Source organism: Vulpes vulpes, chromosome 1 (assembly GCF_048418805.1).
Source record: "Vulpes vulpes isolate BD-2025 chromosome 1, VulVul3, whole genome shotgun sequence".
Classification (NCBI taxonomy): domain Eukaryota; kingdom Metazoa; phylum Chordata; class Mammalia; order Carnivora; family Canidae; genus Vulpes; species Vulpes vulpes.
Window position 1 is genome coordinate 137,106,861 of NC_132780.1, and position 25,660 is coordinate 137,132,520.

Here is a 25,660-nt window from a genome sequence, read left to right on the forward strand (position 1 = left end):
CATTATTGTTAACTGAAAATCCATAGTTTATCTAGCAGTTCACTCTTTCTGTTGTACAGTTCTAGGAAATTTTAACAAATGCCCATCATTATCATATGCCCATCATTACGTATCATACAGAATAGTTTCACTGCCTTAAAAATCCCCAGTGTTCCCCCATTCATCCTTGCCACCCCTCCTCTCTCACCCTGGCGATCACTAGTCCTTCTACTGACTCCATAGTTTTGCCCTTTCTAGAATGTCATGTTGGAATCACACACTATGTAGCCTTGTCGGATTGGCTTCTTTCACTTAGTAATATGAATTTAAGCTTCCTCTATGTCTTTTTATGGCTCAGTACCTCATTTCTTTTTAGCACTGCAGAATAGTTCATTGTCTGGACGTACCACAGTTGGTTTATCCATTTGCCTTTTTTTTTTTTTTAAGATTTATTTATTTATTTATGATAGACATAGAGAGAGAGAGAGAGAGAGAGGCAGAGACAAAGGAGGAGGGAGAAGCAGGCTCCATGCCGGGAGCCTGACGTGGGACTCGATCCCGGGACTCCAGGATCGCGCCCTGGGCCAAAGGCAGGCGCCAAACCGCTGAGCCACCCAGGGATTCCCCTATCCATTTACCTTTTGAAGGATATCTTGGTTGCTTCCAGTTTAGGGCAATTATGAATAAAGCTGCTATAAACATCCATGCATAGGTTTTTGTAAGGAAGTAAGTTTTTAACTCATTTGGGTAAATGCTAAGGAGCATGACCTTTGAATTCTCTGGTAAGAATATGTTTAGGTGAGTAAGAAACCATCAAATTGTTTTCCCAAGGGATCATACCACTTTGATCCCTAGCAAAGACTGAGAGTTCCCGTAGATCCACAGCCTCACCAGCATTCGTTGAGGTCAGTGTTTTTGGATTTTAGCCAGTCCAGTAGATGGGTAGTGGTGTTTCATCATTGCTTTAATGTGCAATTCCCTAATGACACATGATATTGAGCATTTTGTCATACACATACATCTGTAAATCTTCTTGGGCGAGGTGGCTGTTTCAGATCTTTTGCCCATTTTTAAATTGGGCTTTTTTCCTTATTTTTTGAATTTTAAGTTTTTGTCTATTTTGGATACAAGTCCTTTATCAGATATATGTTTTGAAAATATCTTCTCCATTCTGTGGCTCACCTTTTCCTTTTCTTATCAGTGTCTTTTGCAGAGCGGTGTTTTAATAAAGTCTAGCTTTTTTTTTTCTTTTACGGATCTACCCTGCCTTTTAAAACTCCAGGCTAACTAAACAGAACATACTTTGCTGGCTGCAGACTCTGGACTTAGGGGCTCAGGTAGAAGGTGTTTCCTAAAACTAGAACACAAGTGGAAGTGCTGGCACTGAGGGCCACGTTGGGGGATGTGCAGAAGTCCAGGGAGAATGTCGATCAAGTGGTGGAGGGCTAACTGGCTGGCCTTTATTTTATTTTATTTTATTTTATTTTATTTTATTTTATATTTTATTTTATTTTTTAAAGAGATGATAGCATAATGTATAGACTTGTGGAATTACTACACTGTATACCAGAACTAATATAACAATGTGTGTCAACTATGCTTAAAAACACCAACAAAAGAATAGTTTTAGGTTTACAGAAAAGTTGCAAAGGTAGTACAAAGGGTTACCATGTACCTCATACCCAGTTTCCCTTATTATACAATCTTACATTGGTAAGGTATATTTGTTGCAACTAATGAAACAATACTGATACATTATTATTAATTAAAATCCATACTTTGGGGGATCCCTGGGTGGCGCAGCAGTTTGGCGCCTGCCTTTGGCCCAGGGCGCGATCCTGGAGACCCGGGATCAAATCCCACGTCGGGCTCCCAGTGCATGGAGCCTGCTTCTCCCTCTGCCTATGTCTCTGCCTCTCTCTCTCTCTCTCTCTCTGTGTGACTATCATAAATATATAAAAAATAAAAAAAATCCATACTTTGTTTGAATTTTCTTAGTTTTTACCTAATGTGTTTTTTTTCTGACCTAGGATCCTATCCAGGCTAGCACATTATATTTTGTTGTCAAGTCTCCTTAGGCTCCTCTTGTCCGTGACAGTTTTTTTTGTTTTTTTTTTTTACATTTTTCTTGTTTTTGATGGCCTTGATAGTGTTGAGGAGTACTGGTCAGGTATTTTGCAGGATGTCTCCCAGTTGGGACTTATATGATGTTTTCCTGATGATTGGACTGAGGTTATAGGATTTTGAGGTTATAGAGGTTGAGTACCTGGGTGGCTCAATCAGTTAAGCATCTGCCTTCGGCTTAGGTCATGATCTCAGGATCCTGGGATGGAGCCCTGCATCAGGCTCCTTGCTCAGGAGAGAGACTGCTTCTCCTTTTCCCTCTGTCCCTCTCCCCAGTCATTCTCTCTCTCAAGTAAATAAAATCTTAAAAAAAAAAAAAGACCATAGAGGTCATGTGCCATTCTCATAACATCACATTAAGGGGACTGTCTGGCACAACCTCCCCACCCTCCACCACTACTACCTCTTTATAAGAGCTCTCTTTCACATTTTCCAACTTGAGAGTTTAGCTCCTATTCAAACCCAGTCAAAGGATTGCTCCTTGGTGGCAGAGGCCAATGTCCCCCTCATGCTACCTTGGCCTCTGTCCTGACAGTAGTGGATCTCTTTGGGGGATGGAGGATGGCCGAGGCATGCTTCTTTGGCTTTACCACCTGAGTTGTTCGGTTGGAAAGATAATAACGTGGATGGCATAGAAAGAACCTGCCTTCTGAAGGTGGTGTGGGCATGGGGGAAGTGGAGTCCCTTCTGGATCCTGCCAGCATTCAAGGAAACTGGCTCTGGACTGCCCTTATGTGGAGGCCGTCCTCATAGGAGGCTGCCCACATCTATTCTGAATCTGTTCTAGGACCAAGTCTTTGATCAGAGCTCCTCTGTGTCCTGGTAGGCTTACCACGCCCTGATCTATCACCAACATCCCCCCTCTGTCCAGTTCCCCTTCTCTCTCCCATGCTACTCTCCCTTCCACCTACTGCTAACCCTTTCTTCCTACACAGGGGGCAGGACCATGGCTTAAACCATGGCTAAGCCACTTGGCTCTTGGTGCCATAGCAGTAGGTCCGCTGGCAGTCAGAGCCAGGAGAAAAAGGACTAGGAGGTGTGCCCAACAACCATTGCTCAAACACACCTGAAAGCCACTGGCTTGAGTATCTACAGCTAATGTAACAGTACAAGTAATTCATCTTCCTGGATCCGGTGGCCCATAGAGACACATTTAGAGTAGCAAGAGGAGAGGAAGGGAAACTTTTCTGCACCCTCACCCTGTTAGCAGAGTTCTCTCCTTACCTTTTGTTAAAGAGAAGCTGAGATGTTTCCTGCTGGAATTCAGGCGTTTGGGGAAAGGGCTTCACGTGACTGAGTGAATTCAATGCTGGAGAATTTACCTGTTGGACCAAGAAGGAGTTTCACAGTGTTACCTCGAATCTACTGACATGGGAAAATGTCCCTGATGTACTTCTTAAGGTGAAAAAGCTAGCTCTGGAAGTTGTTATATACAACGTGTGGGAGAAAAATTAATCTAAAAATTATGATGACTGACTATAATGATGGGCATCAAAATATTCTCCTTGGATGGTAGGATTATGGATCATGTTTGATTTATTCTTTGTCCTTTTCTGTGCTAGAAATTTCTCTATTTTAAAGACAGATTGAGCCTCTATGGCTTATTTGTAGTGGGGAAAAGGTGTTTAAAATGCAGTCTGACAATTCTCCCAAAGTCCTCTCCGGTTTTGCCTCCCCTTGTCCTAAAGAGATGCTACTGGAGGTAGGAGAAATCCACTGAGCACTTCAGGTAGAGGAATAGCTCCACCATGGTGCCCTAGCAGCCTTGCCTGTCTCCACACAGGCCTCAACTGCAGCTTCTCTGAGTCTTGGCAGAAGGCCCTATGATTCTCTCAGAATGTGAATAGCTGCTCCAAGGCTGTTTCCCACTTGCCTTCCTATCTCCCCAGGAGGTGATCATGGGACAGTTTCTCATCACCTCCCATGTTCTGATGAAGTTCAAGGCTTTATGCCTTGCTCTACTCAGGGTACATTAGCAGGCTAGAAAACTGCCTAGTGGCAGTCTGGAATTCACTCCTCAACAACAGGGTGCCCCATCATCCCTACTGCAGTCATCTGGTCTGTTTTGTTTCAGTGACATCCTGTGGGGCAGAGGACACATGGAGCTGACATCTTTGGCTACTCTAGTTTTCACTGTCTATATGAGCAATACACTGCTCGAATCCAGCAGCCTTGCCTTGACTCTTCCTATGTCACTCACACAGGATGAGTCTCATCATCTACTGTTTGGTGGCTAAACTCCCTTGGGCACCAGCAGGGGCTGATGGCCTCATCACAAAGGGTTCTTCACGGGAGAACAGATAGAACCCAGAGGTCCTGGGACCATGGAAGGGAACCAATGACATTTTTAATTTTTCTAATTCCTCTCTGAAATTTAGCATTTCTTTCAACAATACAGTGTAGACAACAAACGATAGCAGTATATGTAATATCAGTGACTTTGTCACCATTTAGAAATCACAGATATTTTCATGTCATATTACATTGTTGCAGAAACCCTGAAATACTGTGCTCACCATCACTTTGAAATTATGTTAAATATTGGGCTCACTCTTTGGGTCTTATCAATACATCTGTAAAGTGGTATACATATTATTATACCATAACTTTGCTTTAAAACTATTTTGATAACTTTATTTCTGTTTTATTGGTCTTATTGGTTCTGTCTTTGTCATCTCATGCATTAAATTTTATCCAAATATTTTTCTCTATTGTCTGGTAACATGGCTACTTGGTAACATACTGGTTACTGCTTGGCTGTGTGTCATTGACCAAATAACTTCTTGGGCTCTCAATTTCCTTGTCTTTAAAATAGAGGGATCAGCTGTGCCTCTCTGAGGGCTCTGCTAGTCACACCAGTGATATTATAATACATATCTCATCACTTCCATTATGCCACAGCTGAGGAGTTACCAGAGGAAAATTTGAACCGGGGTTTGTATTACACTTCTTAACAAGTCATTTTAGCCTTCATAATATGATAGAGAACTTCCAGGAATCTGTCTAGCAAATACACAAGCATTTATCTACAAATATGTTTCCAGTGCAAAACTAGAAGCAACCTAGACGTTAAACACAATAGAAGATTAGGCAGATTAAAATAAATTCATATGATGGACGAGTGACAGCCATTAGAATGATGTAGAACAATAACATGGAAGGGTAGTCATGTGATTCAGTGAGGCCCAAAAACAAAAGCCGTTTGTGGTACTTGAAGACTGATATGATTCTATTTTTATAAAAACAATGGAAATATATGCATAGGACAAAAAGATAAAATTATATGACCAACATGATAATGTTGGTTATCCTTAAATGGTCAGGTTATGGTGATTTTTACATCTTTGTGTTTTTCTCTATTTTCCAAAATTTCTATAACATATATAAATTATAGAAATATATAGTTATGTATACATACACATGTATACACACACACACACACACACACATATATGACTGGTAAAAAACAGTCAATATTGTCAATATGGTATCACGGAGAACATTACCCAAAGCAACAGTGGCAAATACCTTGGTTTGGGCACAGCTTCCATCCCCCACATTTCTATGCATCAGGTGCCAGAGCACAGAGACAATAAGCCCCCAGCCATTTGCCTTCCTCATTATTAAGATGAGCACTTGCCTTATGAGCCACGGCTGAGAGCTCATGGGCCTGTGGGTGGAAGCCCCCACTCTTCTGCCTCTGACAGCCTCTCCCCGCTTGCCCTGACATCGCCCAGGCCACAGGAAGGGGGCAGGCTCTGGGGCAGTGAAGGGGGCAGCTGCTAATACCTGCAGGCTGGTGGCTTCCTCTGTCCACCAGGCTTCAAACTCTTTCTGCAGCTTCACCTTGGCCTTGTCCATGAGCAGCTGCAGGTGCTCGATCTCCACCTTCAGGGCCTTCAGGTGTGTGAACATGGTTTTATACCTACAGTGGAATCAGGGAAGGGTCTTGAAGGTCACCAGCAGGGAGGAAAGGCCATGATGGGAGTGTCGCTGTGGGGCCTGTGCCTCGGAAGGCTGCCTGTGCCACAGCCACATAAACTCACTCAGCCCTCTACACAGTCCTATGAAGATGATGCTCCACTTTACAGATTCGGAACCTCAGGCATGGAGAGGTTACATAACTTGCTCTATGGCACGGGGCCAGTAAACAGAGGGGCCAGGATGTGAAAACCAGCTCTGGAAACCAGTCTAATGCACCTTTCTATTCCACTGGTTCACCTTTGTGTGGAGGACAGAAGTGTCCATACGTTTGTTACTGCCTGTGTAAGTTTGGGCACCACGGAGCAGGAGTTGTCCAACAGGAAACAGTTAAGTGGCCAAACTGCAGACACAGCTTGGCTCCTGAGATAACCTTGAGGTTGGAAATGTGGATCAAGGGGACAACACATGGTGGAATAAAGACACAAGAAAGATGGTTGGAAGGAAACTGGGAAAAATAAACAGAGTGAGGGAGAAAGAGGATAATGCAGTGCCAAATCCAAGGGTGGAGAGCAAACTGTGGCACATCTGGGAGGGTGGCACAAGGCTTTCTGGAAGGAGGATGGCTGTAGGACAAGCCCCAGTGCAGTCATGGGGAGAAATCTGAGGGCCAGCTGAATGGGGCTTAGTTCTGCTCAAGACTTGGGTAGTTAGGGGTGTGTGAGTGGGGGGTGGGGGGGGTAGGGAGAGGCCAGAGGCCTGGGGTTTGCTCAGGGGGCATGCCTTGCCAGCCCAGGGGTGGCACGTGTAGCATTGCCACCATCAGCTTCTCGAGGGCTAGGGAGGTGACTTGTTTGCTCTCCCCAGAGCCTCTCCATGGCATGCAGGACATAGCAAACATTGGTCGAAGCGTCCATCAATGAATGAACGATGAGGCTGGACTGGGGCGTGAAGTGAGATTCTGTGCCCATGCTGAGTATCAGTTGTGGCCATGTGTCTGCTCATGCCTGAGGTTCCTCACTCTGTTAGTGAAGTCATCTTGGGATCCTAAATGGCTGCAAAGAGGGTGTGAGGTTCTGAGGACACCCTGCAGGTGAGGAGACTCAGGAGGGAAGCTGAGGCAGAGGCGGTGGGTGGGGGGAGGTGTAGATTGGCAGGAGGGAGACCTCAGCGGTCATATTTCTTGACTCCCCTAGATGGCAGCAGTAGATAAGCCTCATTGCTCCTGAGCTGCAGCCCGGGACCAGGGGCTGGTGAGGATGCCAACAAGCAAACCTCTGCATGGGCTCCACAGCCCCCTGGGCCTTCTGCTCCTGATTCCAATCTCACTCTGCTTATGGTCCCTGCATCCCATACCCATCTGCTCAAAGGCAGCACGCCCTACAGCTATTTGAGGACCCAGCTACTGGACCCACTTCCCAGAGCAGCTCCAGCCCTGGGTTGGGGAGTGGCCACTCTGCCTAGCCTGCACAGCTCCAGGTCATCCCTGAGAGCCCAGGAGGCTGGGTGAGGTGAAACGAAAGGGTACCTTCTCTTTTCTTCCTCCAGTTGTGATCGAAGCTTCTCTTCCAGCAAGTCTGGCATCGAAGGCATGGCTATGTTTTCTGAGATGCCTGTAGAAGGAAGACGCCAATGGGTTATTCCAACAAAGAAGAAAGGTAAAAGGAGAAGTGGCGTACTTAGGGCAGAGGACAGAGTAAAGTGTATCCCAAGACGAAAGGGGACTCTGTGAGTACCTTCCAGGGCCTTTGCTTTGGCCCCCTCCTCTGGACGGCAATCTCTGCTCGGCTGAAAGCCTGTGAGGAGAGGCTTCCACGATTATTTCGGCTGTCCCTCCCATAGTCCAACATCTGCCACTGGAAGAGAATTCCTCCTTACATTGCTACTAATCCTTTTACTGTTGAGTTCACTTATTTCCTCTTGAATCCCAAGGGAAGATGCAAAATAGCATTTTCCCATCCTCTGCTGCAGAGCCCCTCACAAACCAGGAAGACATCACTGAACTGTCTCACATTTGTCACATCAGTCTGTGCACCAGTGGAGGTGCTAAGAGTCTCTGGCCTCAGATCATGTTTCCTATTTTTGACTTCCCTCCAAAGCCAAGGTTCCCACGCCTCATTGACCCAAGCAATGCTAACACGCAGCCAGAGCTGAGAACACATTCAGGTGCCCTGCCCGTGAGACAGGGCGACAGGAACGTGCCACGCTCTGGGTGAGGGCTGTGTTCCCATGCATGCCGACCACTGCTACTGGCTGCCTAGCTGCCTGCTTGTCTGGGGCCTGGCCTCTCCCAGCCTGCTGGGTGGGGCCAATTTGTCCCCCCAGGAGTCACTGTGGTTGCTCTGCATTTCCTAGCCTCACAGAGGGGTATCTTGGAAGTCACACAGCTCTGCTTTTTGCTCCATGTAGGGGAGAACCCACTTTCGGCCAGGAGCATTCTGGACACGATCAGACTTCATCCTTCTAGTACTCATTTGAAGCATTGTTGTTCTCATTTTGCAGAGAAGGATACCGAGGTTCAAAGAGGTCAACTTGCCCAAGGCCACCCGGCTAACTTCAGGAATCCGGATCCAAATCCAGCTTTGTTTGGTTGCAAAGAGGCTTGGTTCCAGAAATTCCTTCTATTAACATTTCTGACAGATGGTCATCTGCTTTCTGCCCAAATATTTCCAGGGGGCAGGAGCTCACTACTTTGCACGGTGGCCCATTTCATTGTGGGTAGCTCTGTTTACTCTTCCTTTGGGCTGAGACCCACCCCACTAACTTCTTTCCACCTCTACTTTGGGTCTTTGGAGCAGCAGAGCATGTCTTCCTTCTTAATTTGATGGTTCTTTAGAGATTTTCACAACAACAACAACAACAACAACAACAACAACAACAACAACAAAATAATGTACCAATTATGCATCCGGAGCTTTATTCTCAGGCTAACTCTGCCTACCTCTCTCATAAGGGCTCAGTGACAGGGTTGCTTTCTGACTAATCTCAAGGATTAGAGTCTAAATCTGGACCTAATACTCCAGATGGGTCTGAAAGGGCCAGGGTAGAGAACGGCCCTCCAACCTCTTAAAAATGCACATTCTATATTTATATAGCAGGTAAATTATGAACAGTGACCATTTATTGAATGCCTGCTATCTGCTAGGTTCTCACAAGTTCCCCCAGGCACGGAGCTAGATGCCCTCACCTTATTGCTAATTCTCAAACTAACCCAGCAGGGAGGGTCTTACCATCTCATTTCTGTTAGATTCTGAGGCTCAGAGAGGGTTGTGAATAACCCAGGGTCACACAGCTAATGAGCAGAGCTGGGATTTGAACTCAAACTTTGCTGGTTCCAAAGAACTCAGGGCATATACCAGGGAGGTCCCCTGCCCCCTGCCCCCCAGGGATGCAGGTATTTTTCCTCAGCTTTGTCACTGTCATGGCCATGTCAGTTTGTCACTGGCCTCTATGGAGCTTGGGTTTATTTTTTAAATATTTTATTTATTTATTTATTCATGAGAGACACACAGAGAGAGAGAGAGAGAGGCAGAGACACAGGCAGAGGGAGAAGCAGGCTCCACGCAGGGACCTGACATGAGACTCGATCCCGGGTCTCCAGGATCACATCCTGGGCCAAAGGAGGTGCTAAACCGCTGAGCCACCCGGGCTGCCCGAAGCTTGTGTTTAAACACTTGCATATTTTTATGAGTGGCTGTCAAAACACATCCTATTTCAGCATGATTGTTCTTTGGATCCTAAACGCCACACTTCACATCTATTGGTGTTAAGCCTCAGTCTGTCATGTCTCTACTCTGTGCCTTTTATGTCATTGTCTAACTCACTGGACAATATGCAAAGGAGATTAGGAGTCTCTCCTTTCTCTCAGTCCAGGCACCTGATACTCTCTCTCCCGCGTGTCAAGTGACAGCTGTCTCCCATAAACTGACTGGATGAGTGTGTGACTACATCACCTGAACACGGGAGATGCAGATACCATTGGATTTGCCAACTGAAGATGCCAGGTCACCCATGCTGGTGCATTTTTCGGCCCTAAGGAATTGGCTGCCTGGCCACATTGCCACCCCCCCCCCCCCGCCCCCCGGCACAGGTACCGGGAGCCCCTGGAGGGCAGGGTCTGGTCCTCCTGCTCTTCACATTTCCCCTGGCTTTGTTCAGGCTCCCAGTGCAGTGGACACTCAATGCTGTGTGTGCATGGCCCTTGCCCTCCCTGAAAAATGTGATAAACTCGAAGGCAGTATCTTCACATCAAACTGATAATGGTAGGACCTGAAATGGACAGAATGTTTCGCGGTCACTTAAGAGGTTCAGAAATGAGTAAATCTATCTTCCAGCCGGTTGAAAAAGGAAAGCTGCGAATCTCCTTCTTTGTTTGAACACTTTTTGGCTCCACGCCAAGGAAGCCCCTGAGAGATGGGGCGAAGACCCTGCTCTGTAGTGGCTGGCTGGGCACCCCGCAGACGCTCGCTGCAGGAGAGACCGCCGGGGCCGCAGCAGGCATCTCACCCAGCTGGCGGAGGCTGTCCCTAAGGGCTTCACAAGGGGAGGCTGAGGTGACTTGGTTTCCCATCTAAAGGCTGTGGCTGCCCAGCACGAGCGGGGAGGCCATGTGCGGGAGAGAGTTCTTGCTCTACTCCATCGCTCCCCGTCTTCCCCTTGGGCATCTTGCAGGCTTCCCTGGCAGATCACAGTGGCAGGTGCCTTGGAGATGCGTGGGTGGCCTCGGGCAGAGAGAGCATTACTCTGAATGCAGCTGACCCAAGAATAGGAGATGATGTCAGCTCCTGTTTGTGGGGCATGCTCTCGGTTCTATTCTCTGTGCTGCCTCATTTATTCCTGTCATTCCAGCTAGCAGATGATATCACCTCTGTTTTGCAGACAAGGAGACCAAAGCTTGGGTGACCAGGAGGCTTGCACCATGCCATAAGCTATCAAATGGAAAAGCCAGCTTCAAATCCAATGGCTGTCATTCATTCACTCATGTAACAAATGGGCTGCCCCCGTTGCAGGGGCGGTCTACTGGGGAAGGTGGACACTGAATCCACAAAAAAGCTGAGTTAACGTAATGTTGAGTTGACATGGGGCTGAAGGGCACCATGAGGAGAAAGAGCTGGATAAAGGGTGGAGGGCTGCTATGTTAGGGTTGAGTGGTTGGAGAGGTGTCGCTGAGGAGAGGCCAAAGACCTGAATGAGGGGAGAGAACAAGCATGCAGAAATCAGGATGGAGAGTATAGCAGCGAGTGCAAAGGGCCTGAGGTACATCTGCTCGGGCCTTCTGAGGAACTGCAAGAAAGCTAGTGTGCCTGGGAAGGCTGGTCGGGGAGAGCGGTGGGAACTGAGGCCAGATCATGTAGGACCTTGTACGCCCTGGTAAGGATCTCAGCTTTGAGGCTAGAGCATTTTGAGGACAGAAATGGCTTGATCTATTCCTTTGATAACTAAGCCAAGCAGTTCTTTGCCGATCCAGACAAAGCTGCTCGGAACTAAAGAATGGTCCGTGTGAGCTGGCGCCAGGATGCTGTAAGCCTATTGAAAGGATGTGGGAAAGAAAGCTGGGGCAGGGGACCTCAGGCAGCTGGAAGGAGGGCACAACATATCCCCAGGACACAAGCTGTCCACGTTGTCATGGCAACCAATGGGTTATTGCCAAAGGTGATGTTTGCTCAGTGCAATGCATTGTAACCCCCCCAGGAGACAGCCCTGGCTGCTTCTGATGCTTCCTGAGGTGGGGCTTATCAGTCTGGTCTGAAGAGAAAGAGGGGCCGGGGACTGAAAGGGGACCCAACCAAAGCGGCTGAGCAAGAACAGAGGAAGACGGAGTAAGTGAAGGCCACTGGGGCTTTGTACGTCTCCATGCCCACTGGGACTGTGGCCAGGGACAGGACCTCCAGTCACCTGACAGGAGGCACAGGGGGGCCTGCCTTTCGATCACAGGATTCTGGCTGGGCCAGGAGCACAGGGGGCCAGAGCCCTGAGTGGCCTATGAGGTGACACTGTGACTCCGCTCAGGCGGCTGGCTCCAGAGCAATACAAAAGCAAGAAAGAAGGGTTTCTTTCCAGCAGCTGTAGATATGAATGTCACACAAGGAGGGAGCCCTGAGTGGTCACATAGTATCTGAAACTTCAAACAGGGCACCCTCAGTCCCAGGCTGACCCCACCTCTTGAAGTGTCAGGTATTCGGGAATTAGCAGCATGAGGACAAAAGAGGCCCCTGCTGGGAAGGCTGGCCCCCTGTGGGCCCCTTCCAACCTGGTGGGATTTGGAGACACTGAATAGACTATTATAATTTCTCTTCCTGCTTCCCCATACCCTCCTCTTATACATAACATCATGTGTGCATACGCGTGCGCGCGCGCACACACACACACACACACACACACACCTACACCCTAAAACTCTTCTACAGTCATTCAGTGTCTGAAATGTGCAGGATATTATTTCTTTGGGTCAGTGGCTCTCTAAGTGGGTGTGCATATGAGATGCTGGTAAAAGCACAGAGATAGCTGGGCCCTGCTCTAGCCCTACTGAGCTAGAGTCTTCCAGTAGGTTCCTTGGGGACTCTGATGCTCAGCCCTTGCTAAGAAACACTGCTCAAGGCTCTGCGCCCAGGTTCAATGCAAGTACTCTGTGCAGGAGTTACAAGGAGTGCAGAACCCGCAGAGGATTTGATGGGATAGTATATGGGGCTAGTGTGTCCCTTGGCTCCCGTACACTTCCCAGACTTCTGGGAGCCACAGGGGGGAAAAGGAGCCCAGAGGTTTCCAGCAAGGAAGACACACCCCTTGCAGGGCTGGAGCTGCCTGCGCTTGACCTTGTAGACAGTAGACAAAATGTGAGATACCCACCGCAGGGCTGCTCAGATGGGTCAGGTACCTCCTGTGTCTTATCTTAGACAATTTTCACAGCCCCACGACAGATGGGGAAACTGAGCTCAGGGGAAATAGTCTGCCCAGGATCACACTGCCAGTAAAGAGAGCTGGGGTCAGGACCCGCCTCTGTCTCACTTCAAAGCTGGCTGTTTTTTCCTCTGGAAGTGATTCTGATAATGAAGGAAGCCCTGGGGCAGATCACTGAAGTCTGTATTGACTTGTCCTCGCATTTGAAGGCAGGCGATGCCCTTTTTCTGTGAATGCCTTTCAGATCTGGGGCTGGGGCGGAGAGAAAGCCCCAGCGTCTCCCGGAGTGCTGACCTGTGAAGACTGCCCTTTACTAACTGAAACCATGGCCCGAAGCCTGATCCCACTTGGTATTTGCTGCTTGCCTGCTGGGTGTTGAGGAAGCGTCCTTATGCACTGTCCTTTCCCAAGTCCCGCCGCCCTCGGAATACCCAGGGCCAGCCTGCTCTTCTCCTTGACTCTGTGCTAGGAGCCCTAGGTAAGGCAATATCGAAGTGTCCAACGAGGTGCCAGAGCCACGAGGTGCCAGAGCCAGAAGGGCTTCCAGAGGCTTCTGTAGAGCAAAGGTTACGGGGCCTGACATGGCGGTTGCTGGTCCCCCCAGTGCCCTGCGTGGAAGGAAGCCATGAGTGATATGGCCCGACCATGGCAGACAAGGCCTCAGGGCCAGGGAGCCACTGCAGCCAGTCTCCTCAGCTATCCAATAATAATTCATTTGCTGAACACCCACTCTGGGCCTTTTGGGGCTAAACTATCTCACAGAGCCATAGATCACTCAGCCTCACCTGTTTGAGAGGTCACCGTGTCTATTCTTAGGGAGATTGATGGTGTCAGTAGCTCAATTACCACAATGGTCAGCAGCTCAGAGGCAAGGATTCCAGCTTTCCAATCAGACCATTTCCTGTCTAATGGCTCAAATTTATTGTCAGCTGGAGTGATCAGACGCTGACAGGCACTCAGAGCCACCATCCATCTTGGTGTGGATTTTCTAACACCTTAGCTGCCTGTGGCAGGCTCAGGCTTAAGGGTGTGATGAATACCCTGTGGACACGTGGCTGTGGCCGATAATCTCTCGGGCACACCCCCACAGCCACAGGTCCAGCTGCCGTCCCCCCAGGGGGTGGCCATGCTTTAGTCCAAGCAGAACCGTTGAGTAAGCCTTTGTAGAGCCAAACGCAGACCTGGACACTTCCTATAGAAAGCCATCTGCCGTCTCCTGCTGCCCGAGCAACCTCCCCTGTTCTACCCTGGGCCTCTCTCTGCCCAAAATCACACTCCTGGGAGGGCGGCCCCTCTCTGGCATCTGCCTCTCCACTTCCTCGGTGTTCCCTCTGGAGGAGGCGAAGAGTGCGGAGGGTCAGCGTGCACAGGGTCCCTGTGGGCTTGCAGGCACACCCCAGGAGCATACTGCAGATGCATGAAAGACATTCCTAGTGCCATTGCTTGCTTCAGCTTGGCACAGGTTCCCCACTGCAGTCACCTCTGTTGACACAGGAACTCTTCTGTCTCTCCACACAACTTTCTGCTGGAGCCCCAGATCCATCTATGGTTTGCAGTCAGCATTCTCTGGTTGTAACCACTCAGATCCTGGCATGGGGACTTTCCTTCGGAGGGTCCAGATGCTGCTCCTGTCTCCTTTCCCTGGCCCATTGAGGCTCCTTCACTCCTCAGAGGCGAGCTCACATTTCTGAACACAAAGTTTCTCTCAAAGCTGGAGTACCCTGGTAAGCCTGTCACTGCAGCCTCACTGACCAGTAGTGACCACAGGCCTCGGTCTGAGTGGCTTTTCAGACGGAAGTTAGCAAGAACCTTGGCATCCCTAAAACCCAGTTACATCTTTGTCACATTGGAACAAGCCATTCTGGAGTGTTCTCAGGGCACATGTGACTTTGTGGGAGGGCAGTTTCTCTCGTGCCTGCAAAAGTGAGCATGGGCCTTCCTCTTATAAAAACCCCTAATGATGATGGTTACTGGGATCTGGTCAATTCTTCTGGCTGGCTTATAAGAGACATTTCAGGACGTTAGGAACTGAGTTGAGGATCCTTAATAAAACTGTCTCCTGCCACTTTTAGAAAACTTATCTGCTACTAGCCAATTTGTAAATCGGTCTGTTCGTTTCAAAAAAATTTTATTACATAGTAGAGTCAAAAGTGAGTTTTGAGACAGACCACACAGTAGAACTGGCACATTTTCAAAGTGCAATGGCAAGAGCTTGCAAGACAACCAAAATACCCCACATCAAGAAAAGTGCCAAAAGAAATTTTTGAAGAGAATTTCTTTAAACAAAGTTAGCAGTTTATATCTAGCCCATTTTATCCTCTTTACTAGGGGTGATGTATATGGAGGTTCTTCTGCTTCCTTCAAAGGTCTTGAGGGGGTTTGAAGACCACTCCGAAAGGCTTGGTAAGAATCCTTAGAAATTTGTGCATGTGTGTGGGGTGTGTGCCATGTGTGTGTGGGTGTGTGCACACACAGTGGACAGAAATCTGATTCCCACTCAAGAACTCTCAAGCAGGGTATGGGCTGATGTGCCAGGAGCAAGACCAGAGAGCTGTCACTGTGCTGTCGTGGAAACAATGTGGAGGTGTAGCTATTCCCATCACGGCTGATTTCAAGCTACCAACATGATGTTCCTGAATCAGCTCTCAAGGCCTGTGTGAGCTGGCGTTGGCATACCACTTACGCCCTCTAGCACTCACTTAGAACACAGATCCTTTTTAATAGGGTCACCCAGAGGGGTGAGGGACCTAAGGAGAGAGAAACCTGGCAGTGGACCACAGGATGCTTGGGGGCTGAGCCCTGTGCTTATCTGTTTTGCACCCCTAAGTGGCTCCCCCACACCTGCCCTGTCTTCTACTCTCTTGCTACTTGCCCCAGGAGATGGCTGGTGGAATAACAGGCTTCCTTACCCCTTGCCTTCCAGCTGGGCTCAGCCAGTGGTGAGCATGGGCAAGTGACTGGAGGGGTCGAGGGGAGAGAGGCTGAAATGCCATGAGCTGGATGCACTGCTTGACTAAAGGCTGTAGCTCCTATCAGATGGCCTGAGCCTTTCTGCAGAGCTCTTTCTGTCTTCAGGTCCTGGTAACTGCACTTCTTGCCCCCTTGGGTCTAGGGGCAGCAACGCTTCTTGCCTTGCTGTTGTTGTCACAACCTTTGTGTTTCCCTGCATTCTGCTAACACCTTTGTCAATAGGCTTTTATTTAACTCTCTTTCCAATACCTAATTTGATTTTTTTTTTTTAAAGAGAGAGAGAGAGAGTGAGCAGAGGGGAGAGGCAGAGGAAGAGAGAGAATCATAAGCAGGCTCCACCTCAGGGCCCAGCCTTATCTGGGTTCAATCTCATGACCTGAGTTGAAATCAAGAGTCAGACCCTTGGGATCCCTGGGTGGCGCAGCGGTTTAGCGCCTGCCTTTGGCCCAGGGTGCGATCCTGGAGACCCGGGATCGAATCCCACGTCGGGCTCCCGGTGCATGGAGCCTGCTTCTCCCTCTGCCTGTGTCTCTGCCTCTCTCTCTATCTCTCTGTGACTATCATAAATAAATACAAAAAAAAAAAAAAAAGGATTAGTTTAAAAAAAAAAAAAAAGAGTCAGACCCTTAACCGACTGAGCCACCCAGGTGCCCCACCTAATTTGATTATTAATTTGAGTAATCTGCTTTGTATTTTGATCCTGAGCCACAAAGGCTCAAAGTGAGTAAACCATTGTCCAAAAAAGGTACACTGCATCAAGGCAAGGGACCTCTAGGGACCCATGAAGTTCCTCAAGTGAGGAAGAGTCAGCTTGGAACATCTCCTGGGCCCAAAGAACTTGCAGACATGTTACAAAGTACCAGTCAAGTGAGATCTTTACCAGCTGCCTTTCCTCCTTCTCTCCAACTCCTTCTTGGAATCAGGGGAAATTGAGTTCAGTAGGTTGAGAGAGGAAGTGTCTTAGAAAGAAAAGGAGATCACTCTATCCCTTTCCTCTTGGCAGTTGGCCTCACCCAGGGAAAAGGAGAGAACTCTTAGCTTTGAGTGAAATTTGAATTTTTGAGATTGTAGTTAACAATATAGAATGACCAATATTTTTTGGTTCTTACTTGTTTTGTTTGTAAATAACAGTGAATGAGCATCTGAGTTGCTGAGCTATCCAATTTCCATCCAAGGACGAGGCCAAATTGTCCCCACTGCAAGGACATAAAGAGTGAAAGAACAACAAAAGGTGGCCTTGCAAGCACCTCCCCTGCATTGTTCAATGTGTCAGGCACATCATCTTTAGCTATTAAGTCCCTCCTAGTGGATACAAGGCACCTAGAGAAGGAACTGAGAAGTGGTAAATTTTCTGTTCTCATTTTTAAGTAAAATGCTCCTGACCCAAACAGTAGTGAGGAAGTGAAGGTTAATTAGAAATGAATCGGGATTTAGTTTTTACGACCACTTCTATCATGGGGATTCCACCACACAGTAATTTTTGTTTGACTCTGAATCCTTGGAATCTAATCCTTCATCAAGTTCTGGAAATTATTATAAACTATTTCAAACATGAAAAAGTTTAGAGAGTGATATAAATAACACCCACATACAGCCTCCGTATTTTGAAAAATCTCGATAGTGCACCACACGTGCTTTGGTGTGTATGCATGTGTGTTTGAATGAGAACATTGCAAAGCTGGGGAAGGCCTCCTTAGCATCCCCTTCCATCCACTATCCCTGCCCCCCAAAGGTAACACTGTCCTGATGGTGCTGCAGACCTTCCCTTCCTGCTGGCACATTCTCAGCCTTTATCTCTAACATCCCTTAAAATTACTTTATTACTTAGCTATTTCTTGACCTAAGAGAAGGTGACAGAGGTGTTCTCTTTGTAAGTTTTGGTTGGACTGTACATGTGTATATATGTTTTCTGTACTTATGTTATCTTGCACCATAACACAAAGCTCCCACTCCCCTCCCCTGATACACAGTATTGACGATTTTGGAATTTACATAAATGGCATTATTCCACATATCTTTCAGCGATTGTCTTTCTTGCAATCATCATTGTGTTTCTGAGATTTATTCATATTACTACATGTAGTTCTAGTTTACTCATCTTGAATCCTCTATGGTGTTCTATTTTATGAATATATCATATGATATGAATATATCATAACTATAGCTCATTTAATCTGTCTGCCTATCCAGGGGATCTTTGTGTTATCTTCTGTTCTTCTTTTTGTTTGTTTGGCTGTTTGCTATGATAAAAATGATGCTGGTTGTCTGTTGGTAGGTCTTCCCCAAACTCATCATCAATTTCTTTGGGGAAATGAGCTTTTGGGGAAATGAATCTTACTCAGCTCCATTAGTCATGCAACAAAATCATTCCTAGGGAACACCAAGATCTGTCCTGGGCTGGCACAAATGGTGGTTTTTATTACTTGTGCCAGCTGGAGGGGCCAGCCGGAGGGCCAGCCACAATATATTTTAGCTTAGCAGATGACATCAAGAGGCCAGAATTTTGTCTTCTAGATATTTGACTGTGTATTTGTTCATTATGTTTTTTGTATGTTATATATGTTTGTTATATATTTGTATATGATTGTCTTTATGTTTGTGTTCCCCAACATTTGTATGTTGAGATCAAATTCCCAATGCAATGGTATTTGGAGGTGAGGCTTTTGGAAGGTAATTAGGTCATGGGGATGGAGCCCTCGTGAAGCCCTTATAAAAAGGGGTCAGAGATCTAGCTCACTCCTTTTTGCTGTGTGAGGACACAATGAGAAGTTGGCACTCTGTGACCCAGTGAGGGCCCCTCACTAGAACCACCATACTGTCACCCTAATCTCCAGCTTCTAGCCCCTGGAACTGTGAAAAAATTAATTTTTGTTGTTAATCTCGCACCTAGTCTATGGAATGTTGTTATAGCAGCTCCGACTGACTAGGGCATTGATCAAATGCCTAATTCACTCAAAGTAGCATACATGGTTCTCCACATTTGCATGATGGATAAAATGGCCCTGGCAACTGGTAACAGGATCATCCTTAATTTAGTGCTCAGTGGGAGAGACAGTGACTGTATTTTTCATGGTAGAGTGATTAGTAGTGCCTGTGAACACCTGTGGGTGGAGAGACAAGGTGAATGTGGAAATGTGGTGACCTCCATGAGTTATGCCAACTGGTGCTGTTGGCCCAGAGCTGTGGCAGGCTCTGTGGCAGGGGGCCATGTCTGCTGCATGGGCATCTGGTTGTCTGGTCCTGGCCCTCAAAGTCAGGTTCATGATGATTTGCTGAGCATCTACTCTCTACTTGGCTCCATCAAATACACATCTTAACTGGCACTCAGAGAAGCCAGTTGGCTTCTGGGGAGCTGATCTTCTCTTGTGGACAAGGAAATGGAAATTCAAGAAGATTGATGGACCAAGGTCACATGACTAGCAAATGGTAGAGGCACGATTTAAGCAGGGCCCTCGTGATTCCAAGGCAAATGTTCTTTTACTAAACTATAGCTGCAGTTCAAGGCTGGCACCAAGGCTGATATCCAGAGCCTCCTTCTGTTCTCCAGAATGGCTGGTGAGGAAGTCTGAACTACCCAAAGGGACTTGAGCCTTGGTAAATGGGAACTCAGCAGGGAAATGGGGTAGGGACTCCTCACTTCTAGGCTCCATCCATCTTGAGCCTGGGAATCTGGCCAAATTTGGCCTCATGTCACTGATGCTGGTCCTATATTCATAAGCAACCGTGGATTAGAATTGAATCAGGTGGTGAGACTTTATCACTGGTCTAACAGAGCCAACTGAGTCCTTCGGGAGCCAAATGAGATACCATCTCAGCCTTTGAGGCAGCTGCTTCCTTTACATTCTGTCTTACTCCAGGGGTCAATATTTTGATAACTCCTTTCTGAGAGGATGAAGGCACCTCTAATCCAAGCCCTTATGCATCTCCTCACCAAGTCTACGTTTCCTGCATGTCTTAAGGAGGTCTGCATTCACAAAGAGGTAAAATCATGGCACCTGAGGGCTGAGGAGTGTTAGATTCACTTGTTCATTCAATAGGCAATCAGCAAAACGCCAGCTCAGTTTCAGGATGCGCTGGGCACAGGATGTCCCTTGGTACAACTGCTACATTTTATAGATTTTGGAACGTAGGCACAGATCAAACACTTATGGAGGACCTACTGTGTGCCAATTACTGTGCTCAGTGTTGGGGAAATAAAGATCCTCTGTCCAGTGGGGAGAAGATCACATAATTATCATACAATGTGGTGGGTCTTATCCTAGAGGTACAGAGCTCTGTGTGAGTCCAGAGGAAACTCAGCTAGTTCTGGGGAGGGAAGCTGGGAATCTGCCTCTGGAAATGTCTTAAAGCCATAAGGTCTGAAGGAAGATGTGCTAAGAGCTGCAGAACCTTTTCTCAAACAAAGGCTTCATGGCAAAAAGAGAAACAAGTTGCTTTGGTTGAATCAGGGTGGGCAAAAATCCTGGGACCCTGCTGCTTGCACACTGGCTCCCCTCACCCTTGCCTCACACTCCCTAAGAACACGTAGGTCCCAGAGAACCCATTCTGAAAACCACTGAGCTAGAGAATGCAGTTCTATCCCAATCAGTGGCTCCTCTCCAAAGCCTGGACCTCCTGGTTTCACATACTGTCTGGATCACACTAGGTGTTCGGTGAAGTCTGATAAATGAATGGATGACACTTTGGCCTTTTGATTTCTCTCAAGTTTGGTACCCAAGGGGGCAGAATTCCAAAAAGGCAATGCAAGATTCAGTCTTAAAAAACAGATTGGAGAGTAGCAGGGATTGTACCACAGACCATGGTGGGAATTCTATTCAGGAGAAGAGAACCCCTCAGCAGACTCCAAGCTGGAACAACACAGTAGAATTGGCAGCCTCTGGTCTGGGTGGCTCTCCCAACCCTTCTCAAGGCCCCTGCTGGGGACATGAAGCTGTCCCTGCCCCATTTTCAGGGTCAACATGGAGCTGTTGCTGCCCCATTTTCAGGGTTAGGTAGTGCATATCACCCAGTGGCAATCCAAAGATCCAGGTGGCACTGCAGCCACAGAGAACTGTTATTGGGTACTTCGTTGTTCAAAGATCTCTGCTCCTGAGGTGGTGAGAGGGATACAGGAGAGAGGGGAGGAGAACTAGTATTCAAGAGGCTAGTATTGGGGGCGGGTGGGATCTCAGATGCATTTGGAACCTTGGCATGTGGATGTCATGTTCATGGATGTTTATTTATTAATCATTATTGTTTCTATCTTCTGTAACAGTATATAAAAAACAGGCCTACAAATAGAGGCAATGAAACATTCTAGTAGGTTATGTTTACACAGAAGTTGGGTCAAGGGGTAAAGGCAGAGAAAGGTGTGGAGTTACCCAACATGGACAGCTTGTGAGCTTCTCAAGGGCAGTGATCTCCCCACTTCCATCTATCACAGAACAACAGAATTAATTGACCACCAGCCCACAAGGGGCCAGGCCAGTCTGCATGGCAAGTGATCAGCGTGCAGCTCCCTGGGGCAGCATCTTATCTCAGTGGGCAATGTCTGTAGCAGATTTACTCAGACAGCCAGACATTCTGGAGGCCCTCCCTGAGCCTGGGCCAGAAGCATGTGTACCCAGAGGAACAGTCCAGCACAGGGCAAGTGGGCAAGGGATTGAGAGTGGGGTGATACAGGTTATTTACTCATCAGTCAGTTAGAAATGCTGAAGAACTAGAATGACTGCTTTGGGGGCTTTCTTTTCCTGAAAGGCCTCTTTGACCCAAACTTCCTTGTTCAAAAATATTCAGTGGCTCAACTGCCCATAAGATAAATGCTCAGATTCAAGGTGTTCAGTGAACTGGCCCAACTCACCATTTTAGATTTTTCTCTCCACTACTTCAGATAACTCCTCAATAAAGTCCTCTCCCTCTACCCTCCACACACAAAAACACATACCTCATGCATACCTACCCACACAAAACCTACACATCATGTGTCCCTACATACACAGACCCCCACCTCCACCCACACTGACACACCATTCCCACACCATATATACACACCCCCCACATATCCCCACATACCCCCCACCAATACCACATACACCCTACATACCCCTACCTACACATGCCCCACATACATCTGACCACCATGCACACATACCACACACACACACACAGACACTACCAACTTCCACATGACAACTGCCTCCCCACTCTTCTCTGAGGTTCTGACTCCTGCCTATTCCTCATGGTTCAGCCTAGACTGTGGCCCTGGTGACAAATGTCAGGGGCCACTTCCTCTGGTAAGTTCTCAAAACTCTCACGGCTTGTCTCTCTCACCTGACACATTTCATATACTGATAGTGCCACGTGTCTCTTAAATCTGAATTACAGGCATTTTGTAGAGTTTTGATTGTGAGCAGAACAACAGCCTGTCACTGATCAAATATTGCTCAAAAGAGACAGTTAAGAGAGAGGCAATAGCCCATATTCCCCGCCCTGGATTCTCCTGGTTTTATTCTTGTTCTGTGAAACCATCAGAAAGCAGAGTACCTGGAGCAGATTACCTCGGCCACTCACATAAATGTTTTCAATGAGTTATGCTTTAATGTCAGGCTTCTTGCTTTTATAGAGGGTCGATAGAAGAATAATCTGGTATAACAACATTTCGGCATCTTTTGTAAGACTGCAGTTGAAGACATCATTCACTGTGTCACTCAGTGTCTTTTAATAAGAATCTGAACAATAAATTCTGGTTTATGTTTAGTTCCAGGAAGAAATTCTATTCCTGTGGATAAATTAGTACGCTTCCTGTTGTCAGAAAATGAAACCTATGTAACTCCGGGTACTTCTCATTTTGCTTGGTGGCTAAATAAGAGACCGCCAAATTTATTGCCTCTGTATTGTAATTGGCTCAGCGGTGGTGTCCAGAAGCACTTACTCCTTCTACTTCTTTTAAATGGACTTATTTTATGTTCAAATGTCTCTTTATACTTTTGCAAGATGTGTGAGTCTGGAAGTTATCTGGGGAAGCATTAATTTGGCCTATTTATTGCCTGCACTGGCTGGGAGGGGTACAGAGATGAATTTGATTGCACCCAACTTTCCAGGAGCTCACCTTTCAGCATGGAGAAGATAGCCATGAAAATACACACTACAAAATAAGGCAGGTGCCTTCTGGAGGCATGTGAGGCTGGAGGACAGGCCAGGCTTGGGGAGAAGGGGCTAGCAAGGTTTCACGGCAGAGGCCACGGTTGAGCTGGTTTGGGGCTACAGTAGAAAGAGGGTAGTGAGTAGGATAATATATGTAACTAAATCCAAAATTAGGTAAAGAATTCCCTTTTAATGTGTATTTCCTCTTATGCTGGCTAGGGTAGAAATCCTTTGAGGGCATGCATTGGATCTGTGTCCCTCTGTGAACTGAGGTGCAGTAGAGGGGTTATGCACGGGCTCTGGACACATGTGTTCATTGCATCCCTGAGCGGAGCAAAGTTAGGCAGGTTCACTTAACCCTTTTGGGATTTAACTCTAAAATGAGGATAACAGTAGTATCTCCCTCATGGGGATTCCAGAAGCAATAAAGAAAAAACTACACATAGAGAACTTAGACCCAGGCCTGGTACATGCCAAGTTCTCAAGGAACATTTGCAAATCAAACTTCAATTTAAAAAAAAAAAAGGAAAAAAAAAAAACATTTGCTGATCAGCCTTATCTGCGTTACTGCATTCAGGGCGATACAATAAAGGGGGGAACCATACACAACTAAATGCAGCAAAGTACTCTCAACTCAACCAACTGAATCTAGTTCAATTAATATCGTCTCCAAATGATGTCTCATTAAAAACTGTGTTGTTTTCTTGTTTCCTGAAATGGTGTGTGGGAGTAGGCCCTCCTCTAAGACAGGAGGAACATTTGTTTGTCGATGATATTCAAATAACTGGTCATTGACATTTCTCTTAAAGGAACTGAGACTCTGGCTGTTACACCCAGGGGCCCCCTGGGCCCAGGGCTTCTCCTGCCCCACATCTGTCTTCCCTGGTTTCCCTGTCCATTCACCTTCTAAAAGACCAAGGTTCCCTGGGTAGGCAATAAATGAAAAGAGAACCATCATCTAGATATTCAGCTAGGAAGAGGAAGAGAATTCATAAGAGCACACACACATGCACAAAACTGACCTTTCAATGGCACTTATCTGGATGCCCAAGCTATCGTGATAAATGTTGGACAACCAGTTCTCTGGGAAAAAAGCACCCCAATTTATAATAACATTTGTCAACTTCTGTGGTGTAAATAGTCCCAGTGGGCTGGTTTCAAGCTGCCACTGTGATGTCACTGCATGTGGAATCGGGAAGAGATGCACAGTAGTAAACCTTAAGACAGTATTTCCACGATACAAGTATAGTAGTAGTAAATAACCTCAAGAGCTGAGATAATAATAAAACATAGTAAACAACAGGTGGTCTCCAACTTATGATGGTCTGACTTAGGATTTTTTGGCTTTAGGATGGTGCAAAAGTCATACCCATTTAGGAGGAACCACACTTTGACTTTTGACTTTTGACTTTTTCCCAGGATAGCAATAGGCCGCATGATAGGCTTTTGTGATCCTGGGCAGTGGCAGGGGGCCACAGCCCCTAGGCTGCTATGTAAACAACTAATTGACTCACAACCATTCTGTACCCATACAACCATTCTGTTTTTCACTTTCAATACAGAATTCAATCAATTACATGAGCTACTCAACACTTAATTATAAACTGGGCTTTGAGTTAGACAATTTTGCCCAACTGTAGGTTAATGTAAGTATTCTGAGCATGTGTAAAGTAGGCTAGGCTGTTTGGTGGGGACTGGTGACTTGGGGACCCTACTCTTCTGCCATCGCACCCCGCCTCTGCCGGGACACCTGCTCCCCAATGTTTCTAGCAGCAATGTCCACAATAGCCAAACTATGGAAGGAGCCTCGGTGTCCATCGAAAGATGAATCGATAAAGAAGATGTGGTTTATGTACACAGTGGAATATTACTCAGCCTTTAGAAACGACAAATACCCACCATTTGCTTTGACGTGGATGGAACTGGAGGGTATTATGCTGAGTGAAATAAGTCAATCGGAGAAGGACAAACAGTGTATGTTCTCATTCATTTGGGGAATATAAAAAATAGTGAAAGGGAATAAAGGGGAAAGGAGAAAAAATGAGTGGGAAATATCAGAAAGGGAGACAGAACATGAGAGACTCCTAACTCTGGGAAACAAACTAGGGGTGGTAGAAAGGGAGGTGGGCGGGGGGTGGGGGTGACTGGGTGATGGGCACTGAGGGGGGCATTTGATGGGATGAGCACTGGGTGTTATTCTATATGTTGGCATATTGAACACCAATAAAAACTAAATTTATAAAACAAATAAAGTAGGCTAGGCTAAGCTAGATGTTTTGTAGGTTAGGTGTATTAAGTGCATTTTCAAATTAACAATATTTTCAACTGATGATGGGGTTATCAGGATGTAACTCCATTGTATGTTGAGGAAGATCTGTCATTAGGAAGTGATAAATTTTGAGTATTTATTGCCTTTGTTTTTAAATATAATTTATTTAATTATAATTTTCTATAGTTTAATTTTTTAAATTTTTTTATAGTTATAGATTTATTTATTTACTTGAGAGAGCAAGTGAGCACGCACACTCTCATAGGGAAGGGGGGAGAGGCAAAGGGAGAGGGAGGGAGAATCTTATGCAGATTCCCCACTGAGGGCAGAGCCCTCTGCGGGGCTTGACCCCATGACCCTAAGATTATGACCTGAGCC

The 25,660-nt window shown here is 46.7% G+C and overlaps 1 protein-coding gene across 9 annotated transcripts in view; it reads right to left on the bottom strand.

The window, feature by feature from the left end:
- Window positions 1-25,660, bottom strand: part of KIF6 (kinesin family member 6) — a 373,943-nt gene that overhangs the window by 15,229 nt on the left and 333,054 nt on the right. For 8 of the 9 annotated variants that reach the window (XM_072731591.1, XM_072731605.1, XM_072731600.1 and 5 more), the window contains 3 exons: window positions 7,553-7,637; window positions 5,893-6,028; window positions 3,328-3,425 (listed from right to left, as the gene is read on the bottom strand). In XM_072731591.1, coding sequence (XP_072587692.1) covers window positions 3,328-3,425; window positions 5,893-6,028; window positions 7,553-7,637 — 319 coding nt within the window. The remainder of the gene's footprint in view (window positions 1-3,327; window positions 3,426-5,892; window positions 6,029-7,552; window positions 7,638-25,660) is intronic. The other variant, XR_011996134.1, reaches the window with a different exon arrangement.